The sequence below is a fragment of the Anolis sagrei genome, chromosome 5 (genome assembly GCF_037176765.1).
Source record: "Anolis sagrei isolate rAnoSag1 chromosome 5, rAnoSag1.mat, whole genome shotgun sequence".
Lineage (NCBI taxonomy): Eukaryota > Metazoa > Chordata > Lepidosauria > Squamata > Dactyloidae > Anolis > Anolis sagrei.
This window is the reverse complement of record NC_090025.1, coordinates 142,761,352-142,787,833: the sequence shown is the minus strand read 5'-3', so window position 1 is coordinate 142,787,833 and position 26,482 is coordinate 142,761,352. Positions and strand designations below refer to the sequence as shown.

Genomic DNA, 26,482 nt, shown 5'->3' with positions numbered 1-26,482 from the left:
CAAACCATCTTGGGAGGGCAGCATCCCTCAAGTGCCCCTGCCCCTCATCCCCTCTCAGACATATAAGGCTTTTGCTTTGTTTGTCTGGCCCATTGAGGCAATTTGGGATATTTTGAAGCAGAGAACATTTGTTCTGCAAAATTTTGTTTTGATTGGGAGGGGATGCTAAGGGAGACCCCAAACTTGGTGGAAATACCTTTCACTCGGGTATAATTTTTGGCCATTTCAGAGCATTTTTCAAAACAAGGTTCTTTTTGTTGGGAGGTTACAGGCCACCCATTTTGCCCATCTTTTACCTAAAGCAATAGAAAGCATTTGCAATGGGCAACATGTGCCCTTCAGATGATGCTGGATTAAAATGCCCAAGCACAGAAAATAGCGAGGGAATGTGGGAGTTGTAGTCCAACAGCACCAAGGGGGGCACAAATTGCTCTACTTTAGCTTACAGAATGTTACTTCCCATGTTTAATGCACAGTTATGTGCCACACTCATATTTTTAATAGGGCAAAGATGTTAGCCATAAGAAAAAAACCAAAATCTGTAGGAGTAGAATACTTTTATTAGGCCAAACAAAAAGTACACACACATGTGTGCAAGTTTCCGTGAACCCAAACCGGGCAAACTGTTACAAAAAGAAAGTGGGTGAGGGGGGAAAAGCTTCTCTGATCGCTGCAATGTCAAGTCAGCCTTCCCCACAACCTTCTTCACTGTACCACCTACTTCTTGTAACATTTTGCTCATGGAACGCATTTGGACACATGAAAAGTGTCAACACATTTTAAAAATTCCAATCCAGGATGATTTACTGTACTTAGAGCAGGAACAGTCAACCTGGGAAGTCTCCAGATGCCTTGGAATACATATCCCATAATTCCTGACCTTGGGCCCATGGTTAGGAATTATGTGATACGAAGTTCAAGGCATCTTGAGACATCCTAGTTTGTGAGTGAGAATGTAGTACAAAAAATCAAAAAGCCATTGAGTCATTTATCTGACCAAGAGGGTGTTGCCATTTTTGCCAGAAAACCACAAAAGGCATTCCTTGTTTGTTAATTACTGCTTGACTTCTATCCTTTTTGACTTTTGGAATTCATAGTACACAACTATAGAGCTATATTCCACTTTGACTGCCAAGGCTGCATCCTTTAGAGTCCTAGGGACTTCAGGCTGGTGAAGCACTAGAGCTCTCTGGTTCAGAATTCATAATACCCCTCCTTAAAAATGCAAACCCGAGGATTCCATAGGAAGATGGCATAAGTGGAATACATTGCTATAATTATGTATTATGAAAAGACCCTTGAATTCCATGTAGTCCTTTTCACTAATCCTATGCACAGAGTGTGAAACGGCCATCTTATCACAAAATGAACAGCACAACAGATCTACTGTTGTTTGTTACAGTCAACTTCAATGGAACTTAGTCCCAGTATGAGGAGTAAATAGCCCTGGAACCTAAGGCATTTATACTTTTCAGGTTGCAATTCCATATGCATGTGAGTCATATTTATGCATAAACATGCACATGATCGCTCTGTCCGGTTAACAGATGTGCTAAATAGCATAGTGTTAAATGCCAAGTCACAAATTAAATCTCCTTAAGTTTATATTTTGTAAGTAAGCATTGCATATATTTCAGTTTTTCTCAACATTTCCACTCCATCCTCTGGACACATTATATGGAAGAGCTGAGTGAAATGAGGGGTAAAGGCAAGGACAGAGTTTTGGGCTACAGCTCCTAAAATCCCCTTTGTCATCTGAGGGATTCTGGAAGTTAAGGTCCATAGGAACAACTTTTCCAAGCTCTGTATATTGACTAGCATGAGATGGAAGTGCTCTAGGGGGATGCAACTTTTATTGTTATATGATAAATATTTATAGACAGTATTATGCATAAATCCAGAAATTATCCATATTCTGTATGCAACATCTATAGTCATATGGAATCTCACTTGTACCCCTGAATGTTTTCGGTATCATCAAAAGCAAAAAAATTAAAAATAAAATTAAAATGCAGGGAAATGTTTGTAGGACTGGGTTCTAGTGCCAGAACAAAAACAAACAGAAATAACTAGGAAAGTGTTACAAATCCACTCCAAAGAAAAGCCAATATGAACTATGGGGTGGGTAGGGACTCGGGCGTCCTCCCCATCAAGCTATTAGATACGATGGTTCGGTCATCACCAGTGGCCTGCCACTGACACTATTATTATTGTGCCACACTAATCCCATAGTAAGGCTGACTATTATTTATAAGAAAAAACAATTCCTTTAAAAAAAGTGTAAAAACTTAAAGCATTGTCCCCATGTTATTTTTTATAAAATCAAACCCAACTTTTCTTACACATTTAAAGTGAGTACTGAAAAAATACAAATGTTTAAAGTTACCAAGCAAATAAAAATAGAAATCTGAGCTGCTTTTCCATACGAATAAGGCTCAGTGATGTAGTATCTCTTGTATGTTTATTTATCAGCATTGGATTATTCAAACTCAGCTAACCAGTTTTGGCAACACAGTCCTCTGCTGAATATTCCCATTGGCATCTGTCATCTGTGCCAGATTAGTCCTCAGTTTGGAAGCTGAGTTTGAGGTTGGAGGTAACTTGGAAATTGACGTGATAGCACCAGTGCTTTCTGTTATTCTTTTTGCTGATGTCTTCTCCCCAACTGGAGGCTTTGGCAAGCGCCTCCTTAGCCAGGGGTGCCGTAAAGCCTGACCCGGTGTCATGCGCAATGCAGGATCCCACTCTAAACACTGTTTCAAGAAGTCAAGGAAGTGAGGATCATCACATCCTTTGAGTGCACTCCCCCACTCCCGACTCTCTGGTGGGCCACGCAGTTTGCCCCGCCGGGAACGACCACCATTGAGCACTACAGATCCATCGGACAAGGTAGTAACGGTACAGTATCGGGGATAACCTTTTGAGCTCACAAAATTTTTTGCTCTTTTGGATGAATCTAATAGTTTCTGGGAAGGCATGCCCAACAGTTCTATCATACAAGCTAGCTGATCTCCCTCATCTTCTCCCGGGAGGAGAGGATAACCTGTCAAGAGCTCAGCTAGAATGCAACCAAGGCTCCACATATCTATGGGCATCCCATAACGAGCACCGAGGATGACTTCTGGAGCACGGTAAAAACGTGACTGAATGTAAGTGTAGACCCGCTGATGCTCGTAACAACTAGAGCCAAAATCAATTACCTTTATCCCACTCCTACCCTGTTGCTTCAACAGAATGTTCTCTGGCTTAAGGTCACAGTGAATGATTCTGTTTTTGTGCAAAGCATCCAAGCACTGCAAAATGGAGTGGGCGAACTTGCGAACCAGCAGCAGGCTAAAGCCCTGAAATTTGTTTTTCTTTATAAGCTCATAAAGGTTCATGCTCAACAACTCAAAGGTCATACAGATATGGTTGCGGAATGTGAAATTTTCCAGCATATGTATCACGTTCATGTTGTTATCCTTATCCTGCTTTTTTAGGTGCTCCAGAATCCTGATTTCTTCGGCAGCCTGACGGTGAAAACGTTTCTCATTTCTTACCATTTTTAGGGCTACGTGTTGATGCATCTTGTGGTCGTAGGCCTTCACCACTTGCCCAAAGCTCCCTTTTCCTATCACCTTCAAGACTTCATATCTGTATGATATATGATCATGGGGTACTTGTATATAAGAGCCCTGGTCATCATCATATCCATTATTGTTTGGACCACCAATTACACCTTGTCTCTTCTTTGCATTTGGACCCAAAAAGTATATTTCAGGGTAACTGAAGATCTCATGATGCTCAAAGGCGGTTAGTTTTTGCATGTATTGCTTCATGGCTTGCTCAGGTGTCATCAGAGAGGCTTTCAGCTTCCCGGGCCCATCAGTCGACTTTAAAGAGCTGGCACTTGCCTGCCGCCTTGCAACAAAGTCGAATAGTCTGTCTTGCCCAATTGGCAATCCTGATTTTGCTACTGTTGTAAGCCCATTTGGTTGTGTTGTCAGGACCGTCCTTTTGTTGCTGTTTTCTTCAAACAGCTGCTGGACCTGGATTTGCCCATGGCTTGTGACGTGGAGGTGTTCATTCATTGTGTGCTTATTTCCTCCAACCTAAAATAAAAAAACACAATTTTCCCATTAGAGAGGAACAGGCTGTAAGCACAGAAACAGAATTCATCTTTCCCACACCCCAATTCACTTGTCCATCCCAATAATAAACTCAATTGGGTTGAATCCAGACCACCAATGGATACAAGTTCAGCATGCGACTCTTCTGCTGGAAAAAGCAAGGAAACGTCTTTGCTGTTTTCCCATTCCTTTCTGCAGCTTGCTGATTTCCAAAATCGACTCCTAGATTTTTTGTACCTACTGGAGCAGCATGGAAGGTGCTGCTCATACACATAGATTGAACATATGCTAGTCCAGACTTTGAAGATAGTAAGTTCCATCGCACTTAGACAGTACAGACAATGGCTAGGACTGATGGGATTTATAGTACACCGTCACCCATAGGGCTACACATTCTCCATCCTATGTTAGGACTTGCACAGAGAAGTGGCAAAATTGCATTCCCCTCTTCTTCTGGTGCAAACCTTTCCTGGCCCTCATTTGCTTTCATAGTGCATCCAACCCATAGTACCACAGGCCTACTGCCATTAGTCTGCTAATAGGCTTTTTATCCCAGAGATGGTCCTTCTGGAATATTTTCCTGGAGCCATTTGGTCTGATTATCCCATATCCAATTAGTTAAACTAAAATAAACTCATTGTATTGACGTTGATTCTGTCAACACATACGTACACACAATTGATTCAACAGTGTTAACTCTATCTGAGACTAGGTCACTGTATTTAAATGAATTTGGTAATTTGGTTTGACTGCTGGCTTACAGTTCTAGAGACTAGGGTTTGAATCTCTGCTGAGCCACAAAAACCTACTGGGTGACATTGGACAAGTCATACTCTCTGAGCCTCAGAGGAAGGCAAAGCCAAACCTCTTCTAAACAAATATTGCCAAGAAAATCCCATTGTAGGATTGCCTTAGGGTTCCCATAGGATAGAAATGATTTGAAGGTACATAACAACAAATTATTTTAAAATCACTTTTATCTTGAAATATGAATTTTAATGTATACTGATGGGTTTGAGCAATAAGTAGATATATTAGTCCAGGGGATTAAGTCAGTTTGCATCAGAATTTGCGAAGGCTGAATTCATAAAGTAGTCTCAGTTATAAGACCTTTTATTTCAAAGCCATATACATTTATTTTCTGGCAATTTAATCTGACTTTTCATTTGGGAATTCCTGATCTATGAAATGAATCAGTCTTGCTTCTAAAAGAAAACCCTGCCTTATAAAAATGTATCTCGCAAAGATGTTCATGGCAGATTAATATGGAGAGGTCCAACTTTAATTAGCCCAAAACTTGCCCTAAACTGGCATCTCCCATGTATCAGTTATAGTACATCTGGTACATATTTCCAAACCATGCAGATAAGCAGAACCACATCTCCTTGCATGGCAAGAATGGGAATGAACCATTGAGTTTCCATCACAGCAAATTCAAGTTTCTAAATGGCATCCTGTTTCTTTCAGTTGGTTTTCCAGAAGCAGAAAAATATTTAGTACCCTCGGCAATCCAAAGTAAACATTTTATGACTTTGAAAGGCTTGTGTGAGAACATCCAAAAGGATTCCTGGGTGCTAGGAAAATTCTGCTGGCAACTGCTTAGGTTTTCGGATGTGCTCACATTGCTGTGGAAAGCACATCACAAAATATGATTGGATTCATGTTTCATTACAGAGGGAGGACAACATCCTTATCAGCTAAAGTCTGACAACTATAACTACTTAAGTAATTGCACACAAATCAGTTGTGGTTCTTGGACTCATCACATATTTTTAGGCTGTCTTCTTTCTGACACACATGTGAGACTGGTCTCTCAATGCAACCTTACTACAAATATTCATGTATAATTGACTTTATGTATAAGTTGATTACACTATGTAACACATTTTTGTTCCTGGGTTATAAATGTAATTTCCTAATTGGTTCTAAGATAAAAACATGGGGAAGGTTTATTAAAATTAAAAAACTTTGTTTTTGAGATCTGCACAATGGCATATTTTCATTAAGGACAATTACAAACTTTTGGGTTTCAGGTAATAGAAGGATGAAAAACAAAAATGAAGTTTCTGGAGTATAACTACTTTCAAAGTAAGTAATGCACAATTAAACAGGAAATAACACTTTCAAATCAGGAACAGAAAAAAATTCAAATTTTGTTACAAACTGTTATGTATAAGACCTATCTCTTCCAGCATGCCTACCCTGTCAGCCCCCAGTGATGCAATGGATTAAACCCTTGTGCTGGCAGGACTGCTGACTGAAAGGTCAGCAGTTTGAATCTGGGTAGGGGGTGAGCTCCCTTCTGTCAGATCCAGCTTCTCATGTGGGGAAATGAGAGAAGCTTACCACAGGATGGTAAGATATCCAGGTGTCCCCTAAGCAATGTCCTTGCAGACGGCCAATTCTCTCACACCAGAAGCGACTTGTAGTTTCTCAAGTCACTTTTGACATGAAAAAAAAGTCAGTTTTAACCACGAATTTTAAACTTATGTCGTGTGTTGTAATCTTTGTTCTGTATATTTTGATATGTAGTTTACAGAAATACATTTTAATTTATGTATTTTATAGAATGTTTACAATAATTAAATGTTTTTAACTATGTCATAACCTGTGTCAATTCACAAGAGAGGCGGGTAAGAAATAAAATTATTGGGTTGCTGTGAATAAAATTGCTGTTGTTGTTATTATTACTATTACTATTATTATTATTATTATTATTAGTCAAGGAAGGTTCCAGGCCAAACCTTCCTTGTGTATTTTTTGTATGACCTGTGAGTAAGTCAAGGTTCATTCCACACAGAAGTGAAAGTACCAATTCTACCTCAGAGTCCCGCTGTCCTGGCTGCTGCCCCCACCATTTCCCAACCCAGACATTCAAAAAGGCAGAAGGGACACCATAGTGGAGGGAGAGTAGAGGGGCTTGGTCCTTCTTTTAGGTTGAACTTCATATTACAGTTTTTTAGCCTGGAAGTCTACTGTTCTCACAAGATTTTAGCTGATGTAATGCATACTGATTTTCCAATTGCATGTAAAAACAGTACCTCCGCAACATATAAAATAGCAGTAAATAGAAAACACAATTAAAATCCTTTGTCCAATTATTCCTTTTCTGCTATGTTTTTTCAGATTGATTCCGACAGATTACCGCCTCCTCCTGAGAAAAATGAATAATATCACAAAGGACTACCACCTCACCCGCCTCATAGGAAACCTGCTACAAAACAGGAGCTTTTTTGTTGAGTTCCAGGGCCAGAGAAGCAGATGGCGGAAACAGAAGAAAGGACTGCCTCTGAGCGTGCTTGCTCCATCCATGTTCAACATCTACACAAATGACCAGCCACTGCCAGAAGGGACAGAGAGTTTCATCTATGCTGATGATCGTGCCATTACTGCTCAAGCAGGGAGCTTTGAGACGGTAGAACAGAAGCTCTCCGAAGCTCTAGGTGCTCTTACTGCCTACTACAGGGAAAACCAGCTGATCCCTAACCCATCTAAAACACAGACATGTGCCTTTCATCTCAAGAACAGAGAAGCATCCCGAGCTCTGAAGATCACCTGGGAAGGAATCCCACTGGAGCATTGCAGCGCACCCAAATACCTGGGAGTCAACCTGGACCATGCTCTTACCTACAAGAAGCACTGCCTGAACATCAAGCAAAAAGTGGGTGCCAGAAACAATATCATACGAAAGCTGACTGGCACAACCTGGGGATCACAACCAGATACAGTGAAGACATCTGCCCTTGCGCTGTGCTACTCTGCTGCTGAGTATGCATGCCCAGTGTGGAACACATCTCACCACACTAAAACAGTGGATATGGCTCTTAATGAGACATGCCTGCGCCCCACACCACTGGAGAAATTACACTGCTTAGCCGGTATTACACCACCTGACATCCGCCGGGAAGTAGCAGCCAATAGTGAAAGGACCAAGGCAGAGACATCTCCAGCTCATCCCCTGTTTGGGTATCAGCCAGCACGTCAATGACTTAAATCCAGACATAGTTTTCTAAGATCTACAGAGACACTCACTGGAACACCTCAGCAAGCGAGAGTCCAAAAGTGGCAGGCTCAAATCCAGCACCTCAACCAATGGCTGATACCAAATGAGAGACTCCCTCCTGGGCACACAGAAGACTGGGCAACTTGGAAGGCACTGAACAGACTGCGCTCTGGCACCACGAGATGCAGGGCCAACCTTGAGAAATGGGGCTACAAAGTGGAATCCTTGACATGCGAGTATGGAGAAGAGCAAACCACTGACCACCTGCTGCAATGCAACCTGAGCCCTGCAACATGCACAATGGAGGACCTTCTTGCAGCAACACCGGAAGCACTCCAAGTGGCCAGATACTGGTCAAAGGACATTTAATCAACTACAAACTCACAAGTTTTGTATTTGTCTGTTTGTTTGCTTTGTTCTGTTAGAAATGTAATATAATGGACTGGTTGCTCTGACACGACAAAACAAACAAAACTGACGAAATAGGGCAAATCTCATGCCACTTGCAATGCTGGACTTTATGGGTATTGGAGTCTAATAGCACCTGGAGACTCACATGTTCTCCAGTTCTGATCTATCTAAAGTATCAGCTTAAGAATTCATGCTATTACGATTAAGGTTGACTTGGCAAGCCTTGCTCTTATTTTTATCCAAAACCCACCATCTGGCAGTGTACATGAATAGAGGTAGTTAAAAATATACTTTCAGGGTGGGGGGAAACATGCATTAGTCTCACTGGCACACATTCAACAAGCCCAATTAATAAAACATTTTTATTAATTTAGAATAAAGGAAATAAAAATTTCAAAACATTAAGCTACCAAGATCTCTCTCACTCCAACCTTCATCAGCCTTTGTCACTGCAAGGAATGGGGTGGGATGTGTGAAAGGAAAGCCACTTGTTGTTTGTTTTACATCTGTTTCCTGGAAACTTGTTTTGACTACAAGAATAAAGATGGTGATGCCATCTCATTAAGCTGAAAACCGTTGAATACATCTATTCGCATTTTCACTTTCTTTGTCTCAAGAAAACAGACTGAAATTGGCAGTGCACTGTCCCCAACAGCTTTAGATTTATTATATAACGGCCGCCCCCATCCTTTAGAAATAATACCGCAATGGTGATAGGCAGAAAAACCAGTTAACCAACAAATGCTCATTTTGAACTGTTTGTGGAGGAAATACATTGCAGGAACTGCAACTATACCTAGACATTTCTAGCAGTAGGGATATGAATAAATACCGGTATATAACTTAGGGGACAGGATAGTAAAATGTGAGCAGTGCCCTTCCAAATAAGAATTCTCCCACCTCAGTGACTGCACACAAGATGAAGATAATGTATTGAGCTACTTGAAACACTACAGCCAGACTTATTTATTTCTTTATATGCCATTCTTGCAGTTTTTGGCAGCTTCAGAAGGATGGCAGTCATTGCATGACACTTGAGATAACTTCACAGGTATACATTTATGAGTTATATATTGCAGAAATTACAATATCAGAATCATGAACATTGATCTGAGAGCTTTGGTTGTACAGTGGCTAACAAGTTGAATGAATAAAAGGTTTTGCTGCACAGAAAAATCCAATTATGCAATAATATGATTATGGGACAACTAATCCAATTATTTTATCTCAATGTTACTCAGCTATTATTCTATCACCTGAATCTAGTAAGAAAGCCTACTTCATCATGTAACAGGAATATATATATTAATCTGCTTAAAAGCTCATACACTTTACAGTTCATTCACATTCAATCACAACAATGTCTGGCCCATGACTTTCACTCAAGAAGACGATGCACAGAGAAAGAAACAATATTTAGCCTTTTTCAGCTCCATCTACAGTGCCATAAAATTAAGTTTAGAACTACCTTATATGGTGTTTGTAGACTTATATAATACAGTTTAATTGCACTGGACTGCATTATATGTGTCTACGCTGACCATATAATGCAGTTTCAAACAGTGTAGATGGGGTCTTCAAGTGATCCATCTTTACAAGAGTTTAGAAAAAAAATTGACCAAGACGCCCCCATCAGACATGTTTCCACCTGACCCTTAAAACACAGTTCTGTCAAGTTGCCCAACACATTTCCACCAAATGGGCAACATCAAAAGCAGAGCCTCATGTGGGGTCACATAGCAATCCCCTGGTGCACCATAACTTGCTGTAAGTAAGGGGCTAGATGTCTTTTGGTGCAGCCTACTTTCACAGTCATTTATATTCATGGCAATGGTATTATGTTTATAAATGTGAATAGGCTACAGTTACAAGGTTATAAGTATAACTTACAACACTGTAACTAACAGGATGTCAGTTAATATTTTTAGTTTACAACTTCCAGAATACTCCAGCCAGCATGGCCAGGATTACTGTAGCAGCCATTGGTACTTGAGAAAAAATATAAAAGAGCAAATTTTGTAGGAACACTATGTTGAATTCAATTAGTACTGCAATGATATCAGCTGCAGCAATGAGCTACTTAAATTTTTCTAATCTATGCCCAATATTAAACACAACACTGACTGCAGACGCAGTTTCTTGTCTGTTCCATCATTAGATCTGCCCATGCTGACTTTTGGCTACTGGCACTATATCTAAAAAAGACGTCTGCACATACATGCATTTATTTCTAAGGGCCCTTTCACATAGTCCCTATATCCCAAAATCTGATCCAAGGTTTTCTTGCTTTAAACTGATGAGTGCCAGATAATCTGGAATAAACAGAAAACCTAGGATCAGATCCTGGGATATAGGGCCTGTCCAGAAGGGCCTTAAAACATCATTTGGAAGTTCTCAAAAAGGCCCACTAAGAGTACTCTCTGCTAGAAATCACTGTGGAAAAATTATATTTTATATGACTAATGTTATGGATATGCATTTATTTAAAGTCAAATTATTATTATTATTATTGACATAAAAGCATTAGTATACAATTTAAAATATACAAATATGTAACCATTAAACAGAATTAAACACAACACTAAAAAAATCATATTTAAAATCCATCATAACATATTCAAAGTTAAAAATCACTGCACACTCTGACTAGATCTTAAAGAACTCAATCTATAAACGCCTGCCTGAATAATAAGTTTTTTGCCTGCTGCCAGAAAGATAGCAGGGAGGGGGCATTCCAGCTCCCCTGAGCAGGGAGTTCTAGATTCCTGGGGCAGCCACCGAGAAGGGCCTCTCCTGAAGATCTCATGACCCAGGCAGGTTCGTACAAGGGGATGCAGTCTGTCAAACAGCCTGGACCTGAACTGTTGAGGGCTTTAAAGATCATAACCAGCACTTTGAATTGTGCCCAGAAACAGATTGGCAGCCACTAAAGCTGCTGCAACAGGGGGGTTGTCTGCTCCCAGTATCCAGCCCCAGTGAGCAACCTGGCTGCAGCTCTTTGGACCAGCTGAAGTTTCCAAGCACTTTTCAGAGGCAGCCCCTTGTAGAGCATGTTACAGTAATCCAGACAGAATGTAACTATGGCTTGTACCACAGTGGCCAGATTTGGCTTCTCAAGGAATGGGAACAGCTGGCAAACAAAGTTTTAATTGTGCAAAGGCCCTCCTGGTCACTACAGATACCTGGAACTCCAGATTCAATGTTGAGTCCAGGAGAACCCATAAATTGCAGACCTGTGCATTCAGAGAGAATGTGACCCCATCCAACATAGGCTGGGTCCTGTTCCCTGGTCTACCTTCTGACTGACCAGGAGCATCTCTCATGTCTGGATTAACTTTCAATTTATTTGTCCTCATCCAGTCCATTACTGATGACAGGCACTGGTTTAGGGTCAGGACAGCTTCCTTGGCTTTAAGTGGAAAGGTTTAGTATAGCTGGGCATCATCTGCATATAGTGATACCATACTCCAAAACTCCAGATGCTGGCATAGATGTATCTGCACATACAAATGTTACCACTGTCTGGAAGTAGAATGTGAGCACTGACAGTTAGGATGGCTGTAAGATGTGAAACTAAGTGATAAACTCTGGATGTACTTTTCATTCATGCTGGGAAGGAGCCTGCCAACTCTTGGAGTGTGGCCAAATCTGAAATGTAGTAGGATCTGGCTTGGAAAATATATTGTGTGGGAAGGATTATAACCCTTGGGTATTTTGATTTCTTTAAGGGCTTTCTGTTCATGTTAGTTGTAATCAGTAGTGGTTTTCATCCTAAATCTGTTTCTTTATAGATAATATTATCAAGGTATTTTTAAAGGTATTTCATCAGACCATATTCTAGAGGGTAGGAAGCTAAAAGCCTACTAGGGGTTCTGGAACTGTAACCCACAAAACTAATCCTTCTAAATTCTAATCTTGAAGTAAACTAGCTGCACAGTAATTCCATAAAAATAAAACAATGAATGTGACTGTTTTCAGTATCAGAAGAATCATTTCTCTTTATTCCAGGCATTGTTATACTGACACCCCACTGGCAGATTTCCAATAAGCAACTAATTGTCTGTAATATGAACTGAATGATACCCCATCACACATGAATCGTCTTCTGGCATTACTTCAGTTGAAGGGATATGTAATTTCAAAACTCATTCTCTTTAAGAAAGTGACATTGTTGACATACAGCAGAGATGAGAACTTGTGTCCCATAGAGGTTTCCCATCTGGTCCATAAGTCCCAGCAGTTGTCTCTGACATGATGTATTGAAATTTTAAAAGCCCAGGACATTTCTGAATGTAAATGAGCTCTATATTGCAGTCCAAGAAGTTGTAAATCACATGTTTGTTAAGTGTGGCTGGCCAGAGCACTTCAGCACTTAAAATCAATACAGCTGTGTATTTGGCCATGTGGTTAAGCCATGAACCCATCTCACAATGCCTTGATGTTTCCATCATCTTCCAAGGATTAAGACAAAGTTATGTCCTGCTTCCGTTTGCAATGGGCAGGATGTAGAAAACTACTATTTTACAAAAAAAGAAGAGACAATGAGCTTGAGATAGGGTGAAGTGAAAAGGATAAATATGCTTCAAATTAATATTCAGCTTCTATTCTGGGAAAAAAAACTGCCTGTAGATTGTAAGAAATGTGTGGCTCTCTTGATGTTTTGGGATTGCAACTCCAAGTACAATCCAGTGGTAGGACTGACAGAAACTATAATCCAACATGAACTGGAAATTCCTATCCCTATTTAGGGTTTGCTCAACTTTGTACTGAAATAAATGTTGGCAACCATACATCTGTAACAATAAACAAACCTGTCTCTCTGCTAGAAATATAGCTGCAAGGTCATGAAATATACATACCAAAAACTTGGCATGCCTATAAAAGTGATCAAGAGGGATGTGCATTTTGATTTTTTAATGACTCATTATAATATATTTATCCAATTAAATCTCTGGTATGCATGAAGTCTTCACTTATGGGTGGCAGACTTCCTCAAGCACTGAATATTTCTTGGGGAGATACATAGTATTTCTTTAATTACAAGTTGCCATCAATTGTATGACACACCCTACTTTTTTGTACTTCCACCGCAAATAAAACACTCCTGCAATTCTAAGACATGGCCCACTTTCAAAGATGTTTATATAGGAAAACAAGGGGTATCTTAGAACTAAATGAATACAGTAGTTTGAAGACTAGTCTAAGGGACTATTCCCACCATATAAGAGTACCCCTTACTATAGAATGGACCACAGGTACAAGTGCCAGTAGACGTGGTTTCAGTAATACATAGAGGAGACAACATATCCAGAAAACTTCAGGTGTGTATTGCAGGCTTCATTGTATCAGACTAAGGGCTTCTGTAACATGTAGAAAATCATACACATGTGATTCTTTAGAAAGAAAATAGACAAATCCAAATACTATTTCCATATGTACATCTATGCTATAGTGGAATACTCTTCATGAGGGGAGTGGCTAAATAGCTATAATTCTGGAGGTTGGGGGGGGGGGGGGGGTTGTTGTCCAAGATATCAAGAGTGTACCAAGTTCAGGAAGGTAGCCCTGCCTATTCCTCTAAACCCAGACATTCTGAAAACCCTTAAGAGAAGAGACATTCTGCTACTTTTAGAACATGAATAAGATAGAGGAAGTTAATCACACACTCACTAACCACATGCTGAATCAAAAGTTGCTGGTCAGTCACTAAAACAGCCAGCTGCATAAATAAGCATATCCTGAGGGTTAGAACAGGCCCCTTCCACACAGCTGAATACAATCCCACATTTTCTGCTTTGAACTGGAATATATAGCAGTGTGGAGTCAGATAAGCCAGTTCAAAGTAGATATTGTGTGATTTTCTGCCTTGATGTTCTGGTTTATATGGTTGTGTGGAAGGGCCCATGGTTTTACTTCTTTACTAAAAGGTCAGACTGATGAATGGAGCAAAAACATAGAGACATTTTCCAGTTGTCTGTCGGTATGAAAAGTACACCACTACAAGGAACGGTGATTTTCAAAATGTTATTTCCTATATCCATCCATACATGATCCAGACATAATTTCTTCAGCAATGACTGTTGCAAACCTTTTTGTAAAAAGGTTTAGCTCTTACCAGGAATATATCTTGCACTTTCCTAGAACATACTCTATGCTTGCACAGCTTGAGAAGTTAATTCTGGGAGGAGTAGGATGCTTTAACATGAGGTTTTTTATCTTACAATCAACTTTACAAGAGGCTCTAGATATTGCCACCTGCAATTCAAAACTTCTCATGGCCTTCCCAGCTTTTTTCAATTATCTTGTCATGACAGAGAACAAGCGAGAACAGGTGTACATTGGCCTTCAGATTGGTAACACCAGGGGCCATTCACCTGAAAACACCCACATTCTTTCAATGAAGTTTGCTTGAGATTACTAATATTCCCACTTAAGAATTCTGGATAAGCTTGTGGAGAATTGCTGGATATTGCTGGCACTCAGTTTGAAATTACTGCCAAATTTATTGGTAAGCAGGGAAAAAATGCTTGTGTTAAATGCTTGTGTTTCCCTAGCTGAAGTACGTTTTGTTAAATTTTTGAGAACTTTTTGAGGTTGCAATGTTACTAGTTAGAACAATGTCTCAAGTTATGTCAAATCACATATATCAGAAAGGAACATACATGTAAATTTTCATGGATAAAACACACAACATCCCTATCCTCATCTTATCAATATGCCTAATGAACAACAGGGTTAAAGTACTGAGCTACTGAACTTGCTGACCAAAAGGTTGGCAGTTTGAATCTAGGGAGTGGGGTGAGCTTCCATTGTTAGTCCTAGCTTCTGCCAACCTAGCAGTTTGAAAACATGCAAATGTGAGTAGATCAATAGGTACCCCTTCTGCGGGGAAGGTAGCAGAGCTCCATGCAGTCATGCAGTCATGCTGGTCATATGACCTTGGAGGCATCTACGGACAACGCCGGCTCTTCGACTTAGAAATGGAGATGAGCACCACCCCCCAGAGTCGGACACAACTAGACTTAATGTCAAGGGGAAACCTTTACTTTAAAAAAATGTTTTGACTTTCCAAAACAGATGATATAACAAAAGCCCTGCTGAACCAGGTGAAAAGCTTATCTAGTCTCCCATCCTGTTTCCTCTAATGACTGACTGGCTGGGTACAGGAAGCCCACAAAGTCAGACATGAAAGCAGCATCTCATTTCTTCTGTTGTTCCCCAATACAGTTGACCCTCCATATCCATGTATTCCACACCCAAAGATTCCACTACCCACAGCTTGAAAATGATTTTTTTAAATGTCCAAAACCCAAAACTTTATTTTACCATCTTATGTAAGGGACAGCATTTTACTATGCCATTGTATATATAATGGGACTTGAACATTTTTGTTTTTTGGTATCTATGGAATGAAATCCCAACAGATAAAAAGGCCCACTGTATGCAATCTGGGTTTCTGGAGACAGCGTACAGATCTCACAAAGAACAGTGTTTTAGTCCTGAATACTTAATAGAAAGCCTGGAAAGGGGGTTGATAACCAAAGCAGTTACCTCCTGAGAGGCAGAGACAATATTAAAGGTCTCCAATAAGAACTGATTTCACACAGTGATGGAAGTCTGACATCATCTTTAGCCAATTCTGGAAACAGACTGTAGATCTAAAAGATTAGAAGCAAAGAGTGGGTGTCAATCTCTCCTGCCTCTCTGAAAGAAGAAATTCCATCTGTCTGTGCTAGACAAGGCAGATCCCACCGCGGGAGGCCTTGAGCCAGGTGATTACTGCCCACAGCCTGTCTATGTGACAGGCACACTGGCCTCTCATGACATTACAAAATGAGGCCAGCCAACAAACAGATTCAATATACATGGCTTCACTTATCCAAGCTTCAAAACATATTCCCCTGGAAGTGTTTGTTGACCTGTCTTGGTCCAATATAGCGTGCTTCTAGCCCAGGTATAGCCAATATATAGGATTCACTATTATTCATGATTTCAGAAGTCTTATGCCCCTTCTACACTGCCAGATAATCCAGGTTGTCAAAGTAGAAATTTTACTTATCTGGGGTGGGTGGGTGGATAGTAACATACGGACAGAAACTTCCCTTGTCCTTCACTTTCTTTTTCTATCCCCTTTTTCTCTTTATCCTTGTCAGTGTGTCACCCTCTCCTTGGTTCTGCACTAATTGCTTACAGTGGTATTAAGTTGCACTCCCTTCTTCTACATGGACTAACAATACAGAAAATAATACACAATATTAAACTATATTTGGATATTTCTTTCAATTATTTGAATTTCCAAAGGAAAGTATCAATACCTGAAAATGATAATCAATGCCAGGCTGACCCCTATCAAACCTCCAGTAAATAGATGTGCTATATTTTTCCTGGGTTGCTGTGAGTTTTTCAGGCTGTATGGTTATGTCCAGTAGCATTCTCTCCTGACATTTTGCCTGCACCTGTGGCAAGCATCCTCAGAGGTTTGTTCAGGCAAACCTCTGAGGATGCTTGCCCGAGATGCAGGTGATACGTGAGGAAAGAATACTACTGGAACATAGCCATACAGCCCGAAAAACTCACAGCAACCCAGTGATTCTGGCCATGAAAGCCTTCAACAACACATATATTTTTCACACCTGAGAAATTCCTATCAAAAATGTACAAATAATCAGCAATGATGACTTTGACAATTTCACATCAGTGATAACTTTAATTGAGTCTCCTAAATTGATACTATAATTTTCTCATGAAAGCCAGTGCAAAATATTTGGATAGGTGCCTCATAAGGAAACTTCCTACCAGCAAGCTACATAAGAGCAGGCAAAGAATCCACTCTGGAATTTATTGCTATTCTTTTATGCAGAAGCTCTGAAATGAACTAATTTCATAGGCCCCTTCCACACTGCCCTATATCCCAGGATCTGATCCCTGATTATCTGTTTATCCCAGATTATCTGGCAGTGTAGACTCATATAACCCAATTCAAAACAGACAATCTGGGATCAGATCCTGGGATACAGGGCAGTGTAGAAAGTTTTCCTGTTCAACGTGAGGCATATGCAGGAGGAGCAGTGGTAAAATCCATCATGGATATACCATCCTTGTAGAAATAGATCCACCATTAATGCTACACTGTATTTTTTCCTCAACCTTAAATACTTCTTATGTGTTTGCATTTCCAAGAGACATTGTATCTGAAGTTCATTAACGATAGGGCAAAGTAAGCGTTGCTGTTGTATACCTTCAAGCCACTACCAAAATATGGTGACACCAATATGAACTTTTCATACCGTTTTCTTAAAAAGGTTTCATCAACGCAGATTTACCATTAACTTCTGAGGCTGAGAGAGAGTGATTTGCCAAACGTCACCCAGTGGGTTTCCATAGCTCAGCAAGGATTCTAAACTTGCCTTCCAGAGTCACAGGCCACCACACAAACTATTACACCATCGTGGTTCTTAACTTATGTCAGTATGTGTTATGTTAGCTGCAGCTGGTTACAGGGATCATACAACTCCCCTGTTGCAATAGATCCTCTGGCTGCTAGTTCGTTTTTTCAGTATTATTCAAAGTACTTGTTATGACCTATAAAGTCCTAGATGGCTTAGGTCCAGGCTTCCTGGCACACCCTATCGCCCTATGGGTCTGTCCAGACCCTGAGATTAGGAGAGATTCCTCATTCAGTCCCACCACGTTTAGAAGTATGGTTATTGGAACACAAGATAGGGACTTTTTCAATTACTGCCCATTGGCTCTGGAACTCCTTCCTTAGAGAAGCCAGAATGGTTTCCTCCTTCTTGTCCTTCTGTTGGCAAGCAAGTACTTTTCTATTCCAACAGACTTTTAAGATTGAAGGGAAGAGCCTTGAGATGGTACTGTTATCAACTACTTTTTATCATTCTAAGTGTATGTTTTCAACTGTTTTGATGTTGTTAACAGTGTGGTTCCATTTTTTCTGTATGTTTTTAAAATATACTGTAATTATTTTGATTTTTAAGCTGCCTTGTATTCCAATCTTAGGGAAAGAGCATGGAACAACAGTAATAGCAACAATGAGGTCCAGAATGATCACACTATTTAGGCAATTCTGGGACCTGTAGTCCAAGTATTTTCCCAAGCTTCTGAATATGCCTAAGGTCTCAGTATCCAAAAAAGGAGACAGGCTGGGAAAGCAATAGTATGCTCGCAGAAAGACCATTCTCTGAGTTACTTTTTTCTCTCAGATTGTTCAAGACAGCTGGTCGCAGCTGTGCTGGTCATCATATACAGGAGCTTATGGGGGTATCAGGTGAAGTATGCTCCTTTTCCATTTATTTAATCTGCCGTCTTGGGGTATGTGAGCAGGGGTGCTGGTGAAAGCACACACAGAAGAAAGAGAAATAAAATATTTTAACACAAATTCTGTGGACAGAGAGAAGTTCTTTGCCATTTGTTTCTTTTTCTTTCCTTCATTCCATCTGTATTGCCCTTGTGATCTGTTTGAATACTCCTGGTTCTATGTGTATTTCTTTTAAAAATACTATAGCATTGTAATTCATTTCAGTGTCTTTTAAAGTAGGAATTATATCTCCTAGTTACTGGAATTACTGAAAGCTTCAGAGAAACTCTGTTCAAAAGCTTTTACTTATTGTTATTGTACAAAACAAAGAAAATAGATAAAACTATGTTTTTGACTGCTGATTTGCCTATGATGCCTATTTCCTTTAATGTAACAGGCACTGGGGATTCTGTGATTTGTAGAAGCAGGTTTGATATTTATTGTTATGTATGTTCCCTGCTCATCAGGCCGTAGCCAGGATTTTGATTCGGGGGGAGGGGCTGAATCTGTTTTGTGAAGGTCTACCCTAGCAAACCTTTTGTATTGTTACCCCAATACCCCCATGCATATGGGATATATTGAGTATGGTGATCAGATCATAATATGAATAAACATAACAGTTTAAATAATGCACCAGTAAGGCATTCTCGCAGACCACCATCAGAATTTGGGGGGGGGGGGGGGGAGGCTGAAACCCCTTAAGCCCCCCCCCCCCCCCGCTACATGCCTGACGCTCATGAATGACTGTCATAAAAAAACAAGCACAGGACTACACTGCTAACATGCTGCTTAATTATCCTTGTATGTGAGGAAAGAGGGGAAAATCTGTCTCAGAGAAGACACCATTCTTCAGTATAAAAGGCACGTGAGATAAATGTCCAAAGGTTTCAATCAGAGGTTGTATGGGCGCTCAATCTCATTGCAAATCAATACGTTCTACAGTAGTTGTTATAGCAACCAGCTGGTGAGCATGCTTGTGCAGAAAGAATATGTATTTCATGACAGAGGACCCTCATGTAAACCAACGAGTTTGCCTCTCAACGGATCACTTTAGAAAGTTTACTGATCTGAAAAAAATATTGTGCATTGTAAAGATATCATAAAGAAGAGGAGAGATGTTCAGTTCTAGTTCCTACTAGGAAGGACATCCTGACTACAACAGTTGTTCAACATTGAAACAGACTAGCTTGAAGGGCAGTAGACTCTCTTTCAATGAAGGCTATGAAGTAGAGGTCAGAACATTGGTTCTCAACCTATGGGTCCCAGGTGTTTTGGCCTACAACTCCCAGAAATCCCAGTTTACCAGCTGTTAGGATTTCTGGGAGTTGAAGACCAAAACATCTGGGGACTCACAGGTTGAGAACCACTGGACACCATGCATGAAACACTTTAGCTGTTTCATCCTATGTTGGCAGAATATTGACCCCAGACCTATGATTCCATGATTCTTCTATTAGATTCAGGAGATAAAAGTAGCTCAATGAATACAACTCCAAGAATCTCCCATCCAATATGGTTAACTCTGGAATAGCAATCCTAAAAGCTGTAGCCAGAAAATTTGCTTTCCAAGCTCTGGGAACTACATCATAGTCTAAGACAGTGGTTTTCAACCTGTTGATCCCCAGGTGTTTTGGCCTACAATTCCAAGAAATCTCAGCCAGTTTACCAGCTGTTAGGATTTCTGGGAGTTGAAGGCCAAAACATCTGGGGACCCACAGGTTGAGAACCACTGGGCTAAGATATCCAGTTGCTCTTAGACTGTAACTCCAATGAGTCCTTACAAGCACAGCCAGTGATCAGGGATTGGGAATCACAGGCTGGGAAAAGCTGCCTTATAATCCCCTAAGTTTTGTATCTGGACATTTTTTCAAATACCAAGACTCAGCTTTATCAGACCTCCCAGATTTCATACTTAACTTCTCTCTTGACTTAAAGTTAATAATCACATAGCTATCACTACATAAAAGAGACAATGGTCAAATATTTGACATACTATGGCTATCATAGGTAGTTAATGCATAGCAAGTAGCTCATCCATTCCACTGAAAGAACTACAAACACCAAATCTGGCACAGCTTCCATCCATAATGGACCTAACATGTCATCCAGACCAAAGAAGAGCCTGAATATGGAGAGAATTGTTAGGACAAATGACAGAGAAATTGAATGAAGTATTTTAAGAAGAAGCAGGGAAAGCATGAGATGACAGGTAGCACAGAAAGCAATCCATATGGAAAGGGCAAGTTCTCAAAAGTAAAAGAAATGTTCACATTTGGTATGAAAAGAAAGAATGATGAGAATGAAAGTAGAACATTGCTCTGTACAGAAAGTGGGTGGACATATAGTCTTTCCCTTAGTATATTGCAGGGATACCAGAAACAAGTTGGGAAGCTGAAGACAAGGTAGCTGTGATTCAAGCAATAGCAAAGATGATCACAAATTATCTTTATTCTTTTTTTTACCATGTCAGAAGCAACTTGAGAAACTGCAAGTTGCTTCTGGTGTGAGAGAATTGGCCATCTGCAGAGACATTGCCCAGGCAACGCCTGGATGTGTTACCATACTGTAGGAAGTTCTCTCATGTCCCCGCATGGGAAGCTGGAGCTGACAGATGGGAGCTCACCCCATCTCGTGGATTTGAACCACCAACCTTCAGGTCAGCAGTTCAGCCAGCACAAAGGTTTAACCCATTGCACCACCACGTCTCTAAAAAAAAAATCTGTGTTATAATTCCTATTCTTGCTACTATTATTACCATTACTCTCACAAAGTTCCTTTAGAATGAATGCATCACTGACAACAGGCATTTGGTTTCCATTTTACAGATGGGACTAAGGCTAAGAAAGGTTCACCAAAGACCATTTACCAATGTTTATGTCCGAACAGGGTTATGACATTCTATCCAATTAATCATATTATTCAGGAAAGAGATGGGCTGTGAAATAATGCTCCCAAAGTAAAAAAAATCCATAAAATAAAAGTGCGATGGAGCCTTAAATATGATGAGAAACTCCCTGACTGCAATTGCAAGGCAATGAAAATGTGGGCTGGGGAACAAACTGCAGTCTGAAGACAGCTCCACTTGCAACACACAGATGACCATCTGCTTAGCAACACAGGTTGCCATAAATACAGAGCAGAAATCCCAGTTTTTTTTATAGTACACAGCACTTCCCCACATGAGCTCACTCAGGCATTTCAGAAAGCTCAGACTTCAAGCTCCTGTACTTTCATTCTATGACAAAAATCAATCCTGGACTCATTTAAAAGGACAATTTTTGAAGAGACAAAACAACAGGCACACTAAATAAATCAGACAGGGACATGACAGTCAATATTTCATTAAGGAGTATAACTTACAAGTTAATTACACAAAACCTTAATGCAAAAAGTATAATATCAATTGTTCCATTTTTGCGCAGTTGTGAGAAATACTATGCCAATGGCACTAGCTTACTGTGTAAGGGAGAAACCTCAGAGGTGGAAAAAGGTGAGAAGGAACCACTCTTGGAAAAAGAGCTTGATGGGAAAAGGGCCTCGTGGACACTTAAAAAAATGAAAGGGAAAATCAAAGTGAAATGTGAATTGACAGGTGTGTGTGTGTGTGTGTGTGTGTGTGTGTGTCAGGAGCGACTTGAGGAACTGCAAGTCGCTTCTGGTGTGAGAGAATTGGCCGTCTGCAAGGATGTTGCCCAGAGGACACCCAGATGTTTTACCATCCTGTGGTAAAACACCCAGATGTTTTACCATCCTCTCATGTCCCCATATGAGAAGCTGGAGCTGACAGATGGGAGCTCACCCTGCTCCCTAGATTCAAACTGCCAACCTTTTGGTCAGCAGTTCTGCCAGCACAAGGGTTTAACCCATTGCACCACCAGGGGTATATTTATCTGTCTATAACCTTGAAAAGCAGTAATAATAATAATAATAATAATAATAATAATAATAAACGTTATATATAATCCACTCTATCTCCCCAAAGGGATTCAGGGTGGATTCCAAACATAAAAGGCAAACATTCAATGCCAGTATGAAGATGGAATATTTTGGTCTACTTAGAATATTTAAATGACACATAACCCTTTCACCAATTTGATCATACAGCATGAATGCAAAACATACTGGTGTGAACATGTGCATTACTGCATGGTCACAGTTTTGATGCAGGCTAACAGAAGCCAATGCATGACATGCTTCTTAATGGAATGGGTGTGCATCAAAATGATTAACTTTTGCAGGTGATATCATTCCAATGTTGTTGCAACTCTGGAAGATCACCCAATACTGAAATCCAAATGCAGACAGTATCTCCCTCTCCACACAACCCTAATTCGAGCCACAGCATTGCAAAGCTTGGCTCTGGAACAGATTTTTAGTTCCAGGGATCAGTTTCAAAACATGTAAGCTAGAAAGTTGAATGCCCCTAAATATATACAGAGTGCCACACTGCCAGCAACAAATCCATCAGAGAAGGGAGATTCTAGACCGAGGAGCTGTCTTTGCATCAGAAGGCATCATAATTTAGATTCTAAAATCTCTTTTACAGTCCAACATATTTTTCAGGTTTGATGCAACAGCTAGAATCAATGCATAAAACCTCAACAGACCTTATTTCTACCCACCTAGAAATATATTCTGCCCTTCTCCACCTTCCATAAATAGATCATCATGCTTGAGAAGTTCCCTCCCTTGTAGCAGATTAGCTGCAACTTGAAGATTATGTGAGAAACCACAGCCTTGCAAATAATGCCAACACCTGTTTCCCTAGTGAATGGTGTTTACAAGGGCAGTGTCACACTCCAGCCTACTTTACTGTCTCTGGCTGTTCCACTGGAAATGGATCATCAGGTCTGGGGTGGTCTAACAACTAGTCTAAAATCAGGACAGTAAAGAAAGAGCAACACCCAAAAAGCAGGGAAATCCAGACAAGAATCAATCAAGGCCAGCTAACGTCTCCCAACAAAGAATCCCCCCCCCCCGACAGCAACTTGCCAGACTTTGAAGCTGCAAGGCCATTCAAAGCTAATCAAGGTGGCCAATTCCAACATTCACACTTGCCTCAAGCAGACAAGAGTTCTTTCTCCCACCCTGGACATTCAACAGATATATAAACCCCAGTTGCCTTGTTTCCAACAGATCCCTCAACCTCTGAGGATGCCTGCCATCAATGTGGGTGAAACATCAGGAGAGAATGCTTCTGGAACATGGCCATACATCCCGTAAAATTCACAGCAACCCAAAATAAGAACTTTTCTTTTAGTTCTGAGAGGTGAATCCTTTGTCATAAAACGACTAACTACATCTTCCAGAAACACTCTTATAACCACACTGCATTGACTAGACTGTACCAAAAACTTGTTGAGAAAATGACAGCCACCAGAAAGATGACCAAACCAGCAGTGGCTTTTCAGTCCAGCCACAAGGACCGTTCTTTCTCACCTCGTCAACCTCCTGAGCAGGCCCCTTTTTATTTTCCTTTGTTTCAAATCCATCACCCAGCACTGAAATCTTGAATGAGCCTCAGAGAGAAAGATGCAAAAGCCTCCTCCAGTTGTGATGTGAGCGATGCAACACCCTTGCATGGCTCACACAGGTGACCTGACTGGAGGGCTCCATCTCTCCTTGCCAAAGTGGCCCAGAGCGTTCATCAGTCTCCAGAGCGCCTCCAGACCTTGCTTCTCCCCTCTTACCCTTCTGCCCCTCTACAACGAAATCACAAGTACCTGTTGAAACCAGACAGGGAAGAGGACTAGGACGTGTTGAGACATGCCGGCGGTGGCGGGGAATTAATGGGGCTCCTCCATGCCCTGGAAAGCAAGCTCATGCCCACCTCCCACTCAGACAGGCTGGCTGGCAGCCTGACTGTACCTTGCAGATTGCTTGCTATTAATACCCAGGAAAGGAGGAGAAGGAGGAGCAGAAGCAATTGGGGGAGGCAGTGGAGGGGGGGGGGCTTATGAGTGGCTGGCATTCAAGTCTTCTGGGGATGGATGGGAGGGAGGAGGGTCCAAGGTTGGCACGGGGGGGGGGAGAGCAGAAGCAATTGGGGGAGGCAGTTGGGGGGGGCTTATGAGAAGCTGGCATTCAAATCTTCTGGGGATGGGGATGGAGGGGAGGGAGAGAGAGATAGAGCGAGGGAGAGTCCAAGGTTGACACTGAGCAGATCATATATATATACCCATCCCTCCAAAGCCCCCACCCTTAAATCCCGGCCTCGCTCTTCCTCACCGTGTGGGCAGCGCTGCTGGGCTTGAGCGGCGGCAAAGCGATGGGCGAAGGCGGTCCAGCGGTGCCCGGTCCGGCCCGGGAGGCCCCTCCGGCGCCGAGGCCTGGCGAAGGCTGGCACTGGAGGGCGCCCTCCCCTCCTCCTCCTCCTCCTGCTACTGCCCTGCTGCCTGAGGAGGGAGAAGAAGCCAGAAGAGAGAGGCTAAAGAGGAGAGCCTGAGAGGGTCCAGGAAGAGGAAGTGGGGGGGAAACACAACAGAGGGAGCCCCCCCGCCCCCTCCTCTATTGCGGAGGGGTGGGGGATGGGGTGCTCGCGAGGGGAGGGAGGGGCGATCCCTTCCCCTCGGGTCAACCTTCCTTCATCCACGGTCAACCCACACGCCGCAGAGGCAGAAGGGAGAAGCCAGGGGGGATTTGAGTGGCGTGCAGTCCCCTCCTCCCTCCCCCCTCCTTTCTCCGCTTGGTCTGGGGCCTCGATGGCAGGGAAGGGTCTTCACGCAGAGCCCGATCCAAGGCCAGCCCAGGAACCCCACTCCAAGTGGGTTTTTGCCTGTCCCCGTTTCCCTCAAGGGGGGAAGAGATGACCCTGCAACGCCGACTATAGAAGCGTCGCTGTCCTCTAGGAGCCCTTCCACACAGCCCTATAGCCCAGAAGATCAAGGCAGAAAATGCCACAATATCGGAGTGTGGACTTAGGGCCCTTCCACACAGCCCTATAGCCCAGAAGAACAAGGCAGAAAATGCCACAATATCTGCTTTGAACTGGGTTATCTGAGGGCCCTTCCACACAGCCCTATCTCCCAGAAGATCAAGGCATAAATCCCATATTATCTGAATGTGGACTCAGTTCAAAGCAGATATTGTGGGATGTTCTGCCTTGATATTCTGGGGCTGTGTGGAAGGGCCCTAAGTCCACATTCAGATCTTCTGCCTTGATCTTCTGGGATATAGGGCTGTGTGGAAGGGCCCTGAGTCCGCACTCAGATATTGTGGCATTTTCTGCCTTGATCTTCTGGGGCTGTGTGGAAGGGCCCTAAGTCCACATTCAGATCTTCCGCCTTGATCTTCTGGGATATAGGGCTGCGTGGAAGGGCCCTAAGCCCACGCTCAGATATTGTGGGATTTTCTGCCTGGATCTTCTGGGCTGTAGGGTTGCCCTTGGACCTGCGGCGCCGGGCCTTCCTCCAAGGGCCTTTCCCACTGGGGGCTGGGCCCCGCTGCCCTGTCCAACCCCTCGCTCAATCTCACCAGCAGCAGCGGCTCCTCCAGCCCCGGCAGCAGGTTTCCTGGTGGTTAACATGGCCGCTGGTGGGGAAGGACTGGGGAGCGCATCTCAGGGCTGCTGCTGCTGCTGCTGCTGCTCCGCCTGCGCCTCCTCCTCCTCCGCCTCCTTCTCTTCCTCCTGGCGCTCCTCTCCTC

The 26,482-nt window shown here is 41.9% G+C and overlaps 1 protein-coding gene across 2 annotated transcripts; it reads right to left on the bottom strand.

The window, feature by feature from the left end:
- Positions 1-542: 542 nt before the first annotated feature.
- Positions 543-26,482, bottom strand: DYRK2 (dual specificity tyrosine phosphorylation regulated kinase 2). Of its 2 annotated transcripts, XM_060777492.2 has the most exons (3): positions 26,312-26,482; positions 25,067-25,233; positions 543-4,091 (listed from the first exon to the last, which is right to left on the bottom strand). In XM_060777492.2, the coding sequence occupies exons 1-3, from the start codon at positions 26,361-26,363 to the stop codon at positions 2,490-2,492; spliced, it is 1,821 nt and encodes a 606-aa protein (XP_060633475.2). In that variant the 5' UTR covers positions 26,364-26,482; the 3' UTR covers positions 543-2,489. The 2 variants fall into 2 exon arrangements, with proteins under 2 accessions (XP_060633475.2, XP_060633476.1); XM_060777493.2 differs by lacking the exons at positions 25,067-25,233; positions 26,312-26,482 and adding an exon at positions 24,562-24,685.

Bases quoted from the DNA above. Each gene is read 5' to 3' on its own strand.
- DYRK2 (XM_060777492.2), bottom strand. From the start codon at position 26,363: ATGTTAACCACCAGGAAACCTGCTGCCGGGGCTGGAGGAGCCGCTGCT. The intron at 25,234-26,311 runs GTGAGATTGAGC...CTCCCTCCTCAG, and splicing joins TGGAGGAGCCGCTGCTGCTG to GCAGCAGGGCAGTAGCAGGA. The intron at 4,092-25,066 runs GTGAGGAAGAGC...TTTTTATTTTAG, and splicing joins CCAGCAGCGCTGCCCACACG to GTTGGAGGAAATAAGCACAC.